Genomic DNA, 13344 nt, shown 5'->3' with positions numbered 1-13344 from the left:
TGGTGTTCTTTAGATATATGCAAACTATTGGTAATAATGGTTTTGCTCAAATGCATGTTTGAAACATAAGTTAATAATTAATTGTTTGCAATTGTTGTTTCTGTACAGTTTGTGGAACTGTTTGGATTACAATATGTAAATGATATTTTCTGGGAATCTTGTTTATAGCAAAGTTGTAGATAATTCATTTATCTAGCTGCTGTCAAAATGTGGTAGTATTTGTTTATGTGGTTTGTGAGTTATGTCTGTTTAAAATTTGATTCCAGAAAGGGCTGCTCTCTGTTTGACAGGGACAGATTCTGAAAATTTATAATTTCGACCAATGTAAGTTGAGAATCATGCTTTTATGTCTAAATATCAAATGTAGATAATTTCTTAATCCTTCCAGAATGTCTTCTTGCATGTCTTTTGGAGTTGTGTAACTTCAGTTATGATTTATTTACTCAGCTGCTGTTAACAGTCCTAAAAATGGCAGATTCCTTGTATTGTTGTACATGCTTGGTATATTGCTATGTATGACTCATGTCTTTAATAATGGCCAAGTTAATACACCTGAGATCTTGTGAAACATGTATGCCATGTCTAATATGTTTAGTGTTGCATTCTTTGTTGTCTTAACATGTTGGTTGTGTAATAAGTAAAGCAATGAGGAGTGCTTAAGTTTGTTTAGTGTAACCATGCTCTTGCCATGCTTCTTGTGTGTGATGCTTTGTATATTGCACTTCTACGTGTTCATACACTTGCATCTTGTATCTCATTTAGGTACACTAGATGAACTACGTGAAGGACTTTATGGTGGACCTAACCGGATGATGGAAGGACTACACAAGTGTTGTCACCTTAGATGTCGTCAAGACGGTGCAAGCTGGCATAACTGACTTGTGTCGGATTCCAGGCAAGCCCCGGAGCATTCTAAGTCTCCTACCCTCTCTTTTTATAAAAGCACAAGAGTATAACTTTATATGATGCATTAGGTGATAGGAGTTGAATGAAACCGTTGGTGCATATATTCCTACCTTGTCCACTATATGAAACTACCTGAACCCTTACTAGTATAAGGAAGACGTTCTATGCTTAGCTCGGTAGAAGCCAGGTGATTTCCTGTCACCTGCGAGAGATAGGTGGATACCTGATCACGGTTGGCTATATTTGCTATCGTGGAAATAACCATGTGCTAATAATGAATTTGAGACCGGGCGGGATGACGATAGTGAAGCAACAAGGCATAGAGGTCTTGGGTGTGAATCTATCCCCGTCTGTGTCGGTTAAGGACTGATTCGCTGTACGTCCTCGTGTCATGTTGAACGCATGCCTACCACTTAGCTGGCCGGATAAGTCGTTCCGACCGCGAAGCCTACGAGTGCATCTCCGGCCGAATACCCCGATCTGGTTAAAGTGCGCACCCAGGTTGGTAGTAAGGATGTACGGGGAGTCAATGGCGTAAGACCGAGGAGTCAGGTTAGAGTCCTGACCCTGGCGGATTGGCAGTCCCTGGGGGTGCGGCGCCGTACGGACCCGCGAATTGGTCCGGAGTTGTGCTAAAAGTGATCCGAGCTGCCCTCGCGAGGTATGCTTGGGTGAGTGCTAGGAATACCCCTCCAGCTGGATAGGATTCGATTCGAATCGCCGTCTCTCCCGGATAGTGAGAACTTGACTCGAGCAGCGGCAACGTAGATAAACTAAATGAAACTTAATGGTTATGATGATGATGATGATGGCTACATGATAAACCGGATATGGTTATTAATATGATGCTCATTAATCAAGTGATTGCTATAGAATAGGTGCAAAATCTAGCTATGGTAGCTTAATTGAACTTGATGCTAAAATATTGACTAAAAGGTTGAAAGTAAGGACTCATGATAGTAATGTTCTTTTTGGCAAAGTTATGCTATCCAACCAACTCCACCAAAAAGCCTTGCATATCCTTGAGAGTCTTTTATTTTCTCTCCTATCGGGTAAGTCTAGCTGAGTACATTCGAGTACTCAGGGTTTATCCCACCATGTTGCAGGTGAAGTCTTCAGTCTGCTAAAGATGGTGGCTAACCGCCGGTGGGCTCGGTGATTCTATATAGTGTTCTCATCTACATGCTTTTGTCGGAGGATGTCACTTATGCTAGCAATGTATTTGGAACTTATGTTATTGTAATCATTTGAAAGCTATGTTGTTTTCTAGGAAATCCAAACTTGTACTGTTATATTTGGGAACTCTTTTGTAATATTATTTCCGCTGCAAATCTCCGTGTATGTGATGTGTATTTGCTTAATCATGCGATCTTGGTGTAAAGTTGATTTACCGAGGTCCTTCGTGACACTCGGCAGACTACCGGGTTTATATAAGTGAGAGTATGCGCGTGTCAACATGTTAAACGGGTACAGTCGTACTTAAGCTTGTATAAATTAGGCGGTTCTGTCACAGCCTACTGTATTTGCTTGAAATGCTGAAAAAAAATCCAAATTTTAGGATCCTTAAGTTTTTTGGAACTTTGCATGCATGATTTATGGAAATGCTGGACATAGGAAGTGTAATTAGGGTTTCCTGAGATTCTCTTTGTGAGAATTTTATTGTGATGTATGATATGATGCAAGTGATAGATGTATTAGCAATTAAAACTAAGAGTAAAATGTGCCACTTTGGTCCACGAACTTGCAAACGTGAAAAAGTGTCCCCTGAACTTGTCGATCCGTAACACTTTGATCCATGAACATGCAAATACGAGAATAACACCGGCTGCATGGCACTGTTCTGCCACGTGGCCGCCTCTGGTAGGCCATGCATAGCACCGTTTATGGTGATGATGTCAGCACTTCTTTTTAAATTTACAAAATTGATATATTTTTATTCGTAGCGCCAAATATATCAAATAATATATCAATTTTAATCGCCTCGTCGAGCTCTTTCTAATGGTGTACTCCGTTTTGTTGTTTGAGATAGTTTTATTTAAACATTTTTTACAGGTTGATATCATCATAAAACATCTATAAATCAATTTTCATAATTTTTAAATATTTATTTTGGCCTACAAAAAATCATAAACGTTGCATTATTAATTAAAAGAGATAATTTTAAAACAAGCAAAAATTATCTCCTTTAATTAATAATGCAACTTTTATGATTTTTTGTAGGCCAAAATAAATATTGAAAAATTATGAAAATTGATTTATAGATGTTTTATGATGATATCAACCTATACATAATGCTTAAATAAAACTATCTCAAACAACAAAACGGAGTACACCATTAGAAAGAGCTCGACGAGGCGATTAAAATTGATATATTATTTGATATACTTGGCATTACGAATAAAAATATATCAATTTTGTAAATTTAAAAAGAAGTGCTGACATCATCACCATAAACGGTGCCATGCATGGCCTACCAGAGGCGGCCACGTGGCAGAATAGTGCCATGCAGCCGGTGTTATTCTCGTATTTGCATATTCATGGATCAAAGTGGCACGGATCGACAAGTTTAGGAGGCACTTTTTCGCGTTTGCAAGTTCATGGACCAAAGTGGCACAGGGCGACAAGTTAAAGAGCCGCCAGTGTATTTTACTCTAAAACTAAAATATTTTGTATGTAGCACAGGTTTTGGCATTAGCTCATGGATAAGCTTGAAAAGAGAGTGATGTTCATTTTGCTTTGAGGCGAGCTATAGTTTGAGTGTTTTTCCAAACCATAATCACTCATGTGCCAATTTTTTGAAATTTTCATGTACTCTGAGGTTGAAGATGAATTTTTGTGCTACAAAATTATATGCTATTTACCTGTAGTGTGATGTCTAGGGAATTGCTCATGACAGCGGTACTGCACTGCACATTGCTGTCTATGAGGGCCACTGACATTGTCAGAGTGGCTGCTCAGCTGGAAGACCAGCATCGACACGCATGACCGCTGGGGAAGCATGATGAGCCCCCATTAGACTTCTTATGATTTTTTGGTTGTCAAATGATCTCATTTGCTTCTCTGGGTTAGCTGATGCCGAGTTTAAGGCCACTTGAGGGTCTATTAGAATTCATGGTGCAAAGATATATTGCAAATGCAGTTTTAGCATATATAAAATTAGAAAACTAATGAAGACAGCCAAACGTTTGGTAGTGTTATAGCACTGGGCCAGCTCACCCACATACGTCTCACTGTTTTCTCAAGTTGTGCTGTTAGAGTATGTGTAATGTAGGCCCATGAGGCCTATGTATGGCAACTATATTGCCACCCTAATTAGGGTTTCCATGAGGCCCATGTATGGCAACTATATTGCCACCCTAATTAGGGTTGGCCAAAGACAATGAAACCCTGATTCTAACATGGTATTAGGCTAGCTCTTTCTCCTTCCTCCAAGCCGTCAGCCGCCAGGTAGCCGCCTGGCCTCCTCCAGCGCCGCCGCCGTGAGTACCATGGCTGGCCGGCCTCCTCCCCCAACTTATTTTGCTCAGTTTCCCACTCTCCAGCCAACATGAGCACAACTGGCGAGCGCTGCTGCTCTGGCCCAGTCCAGCGCCGCCGGTGGCCATCCTCGGGCGGTCGCGAGCGTCCACCTCCTCCCAGCGCGGGTGTGCCCTCCCTCGTGGCCCCACCTCCAGGTGCGGGCGCGCCCTCCCTCCTGCACGACGCCGACAGAACTCTGCCAGGCGGCACGGGGGCTCACCCTCCCGACACAGGTGCACCCCACCCACCACCACCTGCACCTGGCGTGGCTCCCTCTCTCATCGCCGCAACCCTAGGAGGCGGTGTGGATCACCAGCACCAGTCTAACCCTCCCCAATAGCCCGACCCTCTTCTGCAGCCAAGTGCAGTCACGGGGAACCAGCTGCGTGTAGGCGCGAGGGGCTCCGAGGATGCCGCAGTGGAGGACACCATCGTCGGTCCCACCTCTGATGCCACTGGCGTGCGCGCCGGGGCTCCTCCCTTTCCCTTCCGCATGCCGCCGTGGACTCCTACACCGAACACCTTGGTGGTGGGCGCAGGGACCGGCATCAACACTTTCCCTACTCCACCACCCCCTCCGCGCACCTCGACACGACCGAACTCCACTCTTGCCACTGCCCTTTCCACTGCCTGGGTAGAGTACGCGGTAGGGCAAGCCCGTCTGTAGGAGGCCGCCCTCGCTTGGGACCGCGAGCGCAAGGCGACTGATGCCCTGGAGAAGCATATTGCCCACACGGAGCAGCTCCTCACCTCTCCTGCCTCCCACGATGGTGGGGCCACCTCCTCCAGCTCGGTGGGGGTGGGGACTAGGGTGGGTCACCGCACATCTACCATCGTTGTCCTTTGGCACGATCCAGCTGACCTACTCGTGGCCCAGCTTCACTACCAGGCTGGGGGGGTCTAGAACATCTGGCTCCTAGTCCTAGTAATCCTTGAGCCAGAGTCCCCTTCCTACGCTCGGTGGCGGGATCTAGTCCTCCTCACCCTTCGTCGCTACGCCCTCGACGACCATGTTCTCCTCGACGTCATGGACACAGTCCAGACCGCCTCGTGGCTACACCTCGATAGCATCATCCTCTCCTAGATCCTTGGGGCAATCTCTCTAGATCTCCACGACCTCGTGCACAACACTCTGCACGCTTGTAGGCCCTAGCTAGCGCTCGAGGGCTAGTTTTTGGGCAACACCAAGGCTCGGGCTCTTTGTCTTGATGCGAGCTTCAAGATGTTCGTCTAGGGTGACCTCTCCATCAGTGAGTTCTACCGCAAGATGAAGGGTATGGTGGACTCTCTCGGTGACCTTGGCTGGCTTGTGGAGGACTGTATCCTGGTCCTCAACGTCCTTTGTGGGCTCAGGGATCACTACACTCACCTCTAGACATGGATCACTCATTAGTGACCTTTCCCCACCTTCCTGCAGGTCTATGACGACCTCATCATGGAGGAGCTCCAACAAGTAGTTTAGGTCGTATCGGCCTCCGCGCTGAGGCCCTCGACCTCCTCGACTGCTCTTGCGGCTACTCCCCCACCACATCCAGCCCCTCCATCGCCATCGTTTCTTCTTGGTCCTCTCCCGCTTGGCCGAGCAGGGTCGAGGAGGCCATGGCGGCCGCCGTCGCCACGGTGGGGGACGTGGTGTAGGTCGTGGCGGCAACACGGCACCGATAGCTCTATGGCGTGCACCGTGGCCATCCTTCAGTAACCCATGGTCAGGGCACATCTCCATGTGGCCGTTCCAGGCTCCCGATGGTGAGCCTCGTTTGACGACGGCCATGCTCGCTGGTACGCCCCTAGGGTTCTCTCAGCGACCCCGTGGGTGGCACCTCCTAGCGCGTACTCCGCGTCCACGTGGGCTACTCCACTCGGCACCTTGCCTGAGCCTGCCGGTTGGGACCGGGCGACCTTGGCCAACTCCTTTAGCACCATGGCTCTAACACCACCTGTTGGGCCGGAGTGGGTCACCCACTATAGGGCTACTTGCCACACCACTCCTAACCCTGGTATACTTTCTTTTGTTCACCCTCTGTCTTCCTCTCTTCCTTTAACCATTATGGTCGCAAATGGGTCGTGTCTTCCTATCACATCTATGGGTGCCGCTGGCCCCATGGCTCCTTTCGTCTTCTTGACATTCTTGTTGCACCTTCTATAGTTTCACAACCTTCTTTGAATTCGTTGTTTACAGCTGACAATTCTTGTTCTATGGAGTTTGACTCTTCTGGTCTTACTATGAAGGATTTGGCTTCCCGGCATCCTTTGCTCTAATGTGATAGCACGAGGCCCCTTTACACTCTTCGCTTTCTAGCATCTACCTCGCCTTCTTCTCGTATTTTGTCAGCTACATTCACCACTACTTCCTCCACTACTTGGCACCAGCACCTCGGCCATCCTGAATGTGATGCCTTGATGCAGCTCAGTCGTAGTTCTGATATTCGATGTACTCGGCCTCACAATGAGCATTTGTGTCATGTGTGCCAGCTGGGCCGTCATGTTTGTCTTCCTTTTCATAGTTCTTCTTCTCATGCAGTCTGCATTTTTTTACTTTGTACATTGCGACTTATGGACATCTCTTGTCATCATTATTTCTGGATACAAGTACTATCTTGTGGTGGTTGATGATTATCCGCATTATTCCTAGACTTTTCCTTTACGTGCAAAGTCTTATGCTTTCCTCGTGATCCTCCACTTCTTCGCTTTGGTGTCCACACTGTTCGGCCTCACCATCAAGGTCGTCCAGTGTGACAATGGTTGGGAGTTTGATAACTCCACCTCTTGTGCCTTCTTCCTCTCTCATGGTGTCTAGTTGTGCATGTCTTGCCTGTATACCTCCTCTCAGAATGGCAAGGCTGAGCGCACACTCTTCTCCTTCAGGCCTTGCTTCCTGCTCACTTCTGGGCTAAGGGCTTGCACACCTCCACCTACCTCCTTAACTGCCTTCCTTTCGCTGCCTGCCCAGCTCCCACGCACACCATGCTCTTTTTGGTACCCCTCCTTGCTACGATCACCTTCGAGTCTTCGAGTGTGCGTGTTACCTGAACACCACTGCTACCGCTCCTCACAAGCTGGCTCCCTATTTGACCCTCTGTTTCTTCCTCGGATACTCCCAAGAACACAAGGGGTACCGATGCTACGACCTTACCTCTCGTCGCATCCTTATCTCTCGCCATGTGGTGTTTGATGAGTTTGTCTTCCTCTTTTCCACCACCACCACTCCTACCTCCACCCCGGACCTTGACCTATCCTCTATGTTTCGCACTAACCCGGTGGTCACCTTTGCCATTGTTTCCTATAGGTACTGCTATACCATGCCCCTCGCCGGGGCCGTGCCCCAGCCCACCGGTCGCCGGTGACACCATAGGGCCTGTACCCGGCCTGGGTCTCGAGGGGTCACCTTTCAAGCCAGCCCCTACGCACGACACGAGTCTTGGGTCGGTGACTCCGACACTAGCTCTGGCCCCACCGGCACGCCCAGCCAATGCTCGTCTACCCGTGAGTGCCCACGCCGCGGATCCCGGATAGGCGACTCCGGCCCCACCAGCACGCTTCGCGCAGCCGGTGCACGTCTACCAGCACCGTGCCTGGCTGGCGCCGCTGTCTTCATTAGCACCGGTGGCCCCCTCTTCGCCAGGGTCACTTACGCCATCGGCGGTGTCTTCTCTGTCGACGACACCGACACCGCCGTCGAGGCCCCCAGCTACCCGTGTCGCGACACTGGTGTACCACCCTCCACTTCTTCACTGACACTCAGGTCATGTTCACCCGATGGTTGTGAGACACGCGACTGGTACCCTGCATCCCCAGGCTCTTGCGGTGATGCTCGGGGACTCGCAGGTCTCCCCTGTACCCTCTTCTGTCTGTGAGGCCTTGCTAGATCGTCACTGGCGCTACGATGGAAGAGGAGTACGCGGCCCTCTTCGCCAACCAGACCTAGGATCTAGTGCCTCACTCGCTGGGCACCAACATCGTCACCGGCAAGTGGATCTGGACTCACAAGCGTCGGGCTGTCGGCACTCTTGAGCGGTACAAGACTCGCTGGGTTCTCCGGGGCTTTACTCAACGCCTCGGTGTCGACTATGACGAGACCTTTAGCCCAGTGGTGAAGCCGGCTACCGTTCGCATGGTGCTTAGGGTTTAGGGTTGTCCCGCAGTAACGTACAGGCACGCTACCTAGTCAAGTCTATAAATATACCAAAAACCAGATCTTTTTTATTTTCAATCCTTTTTTCAATATTTTCATAATAACCGCTCCTAGAAAACTTTTGGAGATCTAACCCTTTTGGTCACGCTAGTGTCGCTGGCGTGACGAAATAATGTTGTCACACCATATGCAATTAGATGGTGTTTCTAACACACCTTGTCATGTCACTCCTATTGGCGTGACAGTATAGTTTTATAATGCCACCAAAAGTGTTGTGACAAGATTGAATCTTAGACAAATCTTAAATTTTTGATACAACATCGTATGAAGATGAACTTTGTATAGAAATTGTTGATCTACAACTGATATGACCACGCCACCAAGCAAGATGTCACAAGCTCCAAGTCAAGCTACATGCACTCAAGTTTCACCTACGCCGACACCAGCCCAAGTCATCAGTGGACCGATTACACGTAGTCGTGCAAAGAAGCTACAACAAGAGGTCCACACGCTACTTTGTGAGATTCATTTTAACATTAATGAGAATTATATACTACCTAAGTGTTGTATCTTGATTGTACTCAGGTATATAGAAGAAGAGAAGGATGAATCGGACCCTCAAGAACGGACCAGTGCAACACTAGCAAAATAGACTAGAAGAGTCAAAAACGAACCAGTGGAAGTCAAAAATGGACCAGTGCAAGAAATCTTCATAACTTTTTACTCACAAAAGCTATGAAGATCCACGAGGACTTGTTGGAAAGCTTGTCGAGTCTACTTTCCAATGAATCTACTGGCGACGAGTGTGGATACTCAATATTGCCTACAGACCAGAATTAGTACAGACTGCTCAGAAGGTCAACACTTTGTCATGACAGAATATTGGTACAACTTGCCAAGTAAAACTATACCAATCTACAATGTTTCGTGCTGGTTGGCATACATTGCTGGAAAGCCCTTTGAGTTTAGTTTCACACCTAAGAAACGGTTCATCATTTGGACTTCCCAATAAAACGTTATGTTCAGTTTATTGGAAACTGCTCTGGAGGCCAACAGTCACGCGAAGCCACTTCGGGAATCCATTTCAAGGGGACCTTTCACATTGCCTTCCCTCAGAAACTCTATTTCATTTTCATACCTATCTAGCAGGGCTGTTGCTAGTATAAATACCACCTAAGACTCATTGTAATCTAAGACTTTTGATAATTGAAATACATAACCCCTTTTGTTTAGCTGTGTGCTAACAAATATTCAAAGAGTGATCTCTACCCCTTTGCTCTTGTGATTTCCTCGCGGGATTACATAGGCGGCGGCTTCATCTGCTCCCAGTTGGTGCTCCTACTCCCTTCAAGGTATCCCTTGATTGATTGTAGGTTGTGTTGGTTGGTTCTTTGAGAGTGTGGTTGGGTGAATCCTCGATTCAGGTTGCCGGTTAAAGACGGTGGTTGGCTTCGAGTTTTATTTGTCAGGTTGCACTAGTTATCGCTGCTTGCAGCAAGTTATCTGGCTGTTCTTCAACTAGTTATCAGTGTTCATGCTACGTCGTGAAGATCAGGACAACATGTCACATCATCTAGTATCAAAGCTTTCGTTACCACGGTAGGAATTCTATCCCTAGCTACATATATATTTTTGCTTCATGCTATCCACCAAAAATCCAGAAAAATATATTGCTTAGGCTTTTGTTTCAATCTGTTATTTTAGTGAGTTCGGTTAAGTCACAGTCCATTAGAGTCTTTGTTTTAGTTGCTGATCATTTATCCTTCGCGTGTTCTTTGTGCCTCTTTTATATCTAAAAAATCCCCACAAAAAAATCTCTATAGCCTATATCATCCTTTGTGTTAACTTTGATCCTATCTAGCTACTGGTTGTTGTTTTATTTCTGTCTTTAGTTGTGCAAGTGTCATAATCTGATCCCTGTGTTTAGTTCTATATAAAAAAAAGTGTGTCAAAAAAAATAGAAAAGAAAGTGCAAAAAAAAGTGAAGTGAAAAAAGTTGAGAAAGGTTCAGAGAGAAAGTCTGAAAGATTAGTTGGTTTATGTGCACAAGTGCTGAAAGTTTCATATCAAGTTCTGCAACCAGTTTGCTATCTTTGTTTGGTGCAATATTTTGGTTGGGTCTGATTGCAACACTTGCATCCCAATCATACTCTTTGTTTGCATCAAATCTGAATTTTCTTTGTGCGTGTGCGTGATCATTTACTTCTTTTCATATCTTGTGGTCAGCACTAGGCAGAGAACTTCTAGTTTGGATTGTTACTTAACTTTACAACAACTAGAATTTAGATTGCATTCCTTGTGTAATTTTTCCCCACCAAGCTCCACATAAAAACCATCGTAATCGGTACTCTCTGTTCTTGTATTCACCTCGCCATCACTTTCATTTGCCACCACACATTTGTTTTCCTTGTAATCTGCAGCAGAGGAATTCATAAGAGTTTCGGTGGTTAGAGAGGTGAGTTGTGAGAGCCACCAAATTTTCATATTCCACAAATACAAATTATTTGTATTCAGCTAACCTTACAGGAAGATGGGTCGAGTGGACATCAAAGATCATGTTACCATAGCACAATTCAATAAACTCTGACAAAGCATGGAAGAAAAGCAAGAGAGGTTGACACAAGATCTTAAGAATCTTATGACTGAAATCAAAAGGCATCGTCCACCTCATGATGGTGCAAGCAACCACAGTGGAGATAGAGAAGATAGTGATGGAAGAAGAGGAGGTTGGAGGAACCAGAGGGCTGCACATGGTAAAGGAAGAAGACATAGTGGAAGAAATGATGATGAATCTGAAGATGAGGCTAATGACAACCACTTCCAACTCAGTTTTGGTCGCCGATGTCATAGAAGAGGCAACCAAGAAGAAAGTTTTGGCAAACTGAAATCTACCATGCCAAAATTTGCTGCTGAACCATCCACGAGGAATTTCTCTGGAGAAAGCAAAACAATCACCAAGTTTGCTGCTGAAATGTCCACTGTGAAAGGCTCAAGTGGAGGCTCACGATCTAATTTTTAGGGTACTTTTAGTGGAAAGAACACTGCTGTCCCAAGTTCAAAACCAGCAGCATCAACCACTACTTCAGTGAGTTCTACTTCTAAGAGTAGTGGAATTCAGAACATCAAGTATGGAGGCCTTGGGCATATAAAAAAGGAGTGCCCAAATAACCAGGTGAACATTGTGAACGATGATGGAGAATATGAATCAGCTAGTGAAGACGGAGTTGAGAAGGAAGCCCATGGAGATGAGGACCTTACTAGCCGCGAGTTTGAGCAAGGAGCTGCTCTTGAGATGACTCAAATCTTGAGTGTTCAGGCAAATGAAGCAGAAAATGGGCAGCAACATAAATTATTTCAAACTAGAGCAAAGGTGCATGATAAAGAGGTGAAGGTGATTATTGATGGAGGGAGCTGCCATAATCTTGCTAGTCATGAGATGGGTGATAAACTTGGCTTGAAGCTGCTATGAAATCCTCATCCATATAATGTACAGTGGCTGAATGATTTGGAAGATATCAAGATTGGATATAAAGTGAAAGTCCATTCAAGATTGGTGAATATGCTGACACAGTAGAGTGTGATGTGGCACCTATGTCGGTGTGTCACTTGCTGCTTGGAAGGCCATGGCAATATGATCGATATAGCCAACATTGTGGGAGAACAAATCAGTTCAATATCAATCTAAAGGGGAAGAAGTTTGTTCTCAAGCCTATGACACCCTAACCAATCATGGGTGAACATTTACAAAAGAAATCTGAAATTGTTCAAGTGAGTAGAGAGGAATGAGAGCAAAAGAAATTGAGTGACATCCACAATTTGGTGAGTGAGTGCCACAAGCCAAATTTGAGGGAGAAAAAGAAAAGAGAGGGAGAGAATTTAGTCATGCTAGCCACAAAATCTGAAATGAGAGAAGTGAGGAACAACTCCGAACAAGTGCTCTTTGTACTTGTGTGCAAAGACATTTTAATTTCAGCTAACGACATGACCTCTCTTTCTAGTGTTGTGTCTCATCTTTTGCAGGACTATGGAGATGTCTTTCGAGAAGAAACACCAGCGGGACTACCTCCAATTCGTGGGATTGAGCATCAAATTGATCTCATTCCAGGGGCTGCACTACCTAATCGACCACCATACCGAACCAATCCAGAAGAAACAAAGGAAATACAAAGGCAAGTGCTAGAACTTCTTGATAAAGGTTTTGTTCGTGAAAGTTTAAGTCCTTGTGTTGTTCCTGTAATTTTAGTGCCTAAGAAAGATGGTTCTTGGAGGATGTGTGTTGATTGTAGAGCTATAAATAACATCACTGTTCGCTATCGCCATCCTATTCCATGTTTAGATGACATGCTTGATGAATTAAGTGGTTCCACCATATTCACTAAAATTGATTTGAGAAGTGGATACCATCAGATAAGAATGAAAACAGGGGATGAATGGAAAACTGCATTTAAAACAAAATTTGGGCTGTATGAATGGTTAGTTATGCCTTTTGGTTTGACTAATGCTCCTAGTACTTTCATGAGATTAAGAACCATGTCTTGAGAGCTTTCATTGGAAAATTTGTTGTTGTCTACTTCGATGATATCTTAATTTACAGCAAGTCTTTTGAGGAACATGTGAATCATATTCGGCAAGTCTTGGAAGAGCTTAGAAAGGAGAAATTATTTGCTAATCTTGAGAAGTGCAGTTTTTGCACAGACCATGTTGTGTTTCTTGGCTTTGTTGTTTCAGGAAAGGGCATAGAAGTGGATGAAAGCAAGGTGGAAGCCATCAAGGATTGGCCAACTCCA

At 45.5% G+C, this 13344-nt stretch overlaps 1 protein-coding gene across 1 annotated transcript; it reads left to right on the top strand.

Moving 5' to 3' along the window:
- On the top strand, positions 4454 to 5887 carry LOC110436448 (mucin-7-like). Its single transcript, XM_021463547.1, has 5 exons — positions 4454 to 4690; positions 4784 to 4954; positions 5093 to 5236; positions 5660 to 5761; positions 5843 to 5887. The coding sequence occupies exons 1-5, from the start codon at positions 4454 to 4456 to the stop codon at positions 5885 to 5887; spliced, it is 699 nt and encodes a 232-aa protein (XP_021319222.1).

Source organism: Sorghum bicolor, chromosome 6 (genome assembly GCF_000003195.3).
Source record: "Sorghum bicolor cultivar BTx623 chromosome 6, Sorghum_bicolor_NCBIv3, whole genome shotgun sequence".
Classification (NCBI taxonomy): domain Eukaryota; kingdom Viridiplantae; phylum Streptophyta; class Magnoliopsida; order Poales; family Poaceae; genus Sorghum; species Sorghum bicolor.
This window is presented reverse-complemented; position numbering and strand designations above follow the sequence as displayed.

Excerpts from the sequence above, each read along its gene's own strand:
- LOC110436448 (XM_021463547.1), top strand. The coding sequence starts at position 4,454 with ATGAGCACAACTGGCGAGCGCTGCTGCTCTGGCCCAGTCCAGCGCCGC. Across the intron at positions 5,237-5,659 it reads CGGTGGGGGTGGGGACTAGG|GGTGACCTCTCCATCAGTGA; the intron begins GTGGGTCACCGC and ends ATGTTCGTCTAG. Across the intron at positions 5,762-5,842 it reads ACTGTATCCTGGTCCTCAAC|GTCTATGACGACCTCATCAT; the intron begins GTCCTTTGTGGG and ends ACCTTCCTGCAG.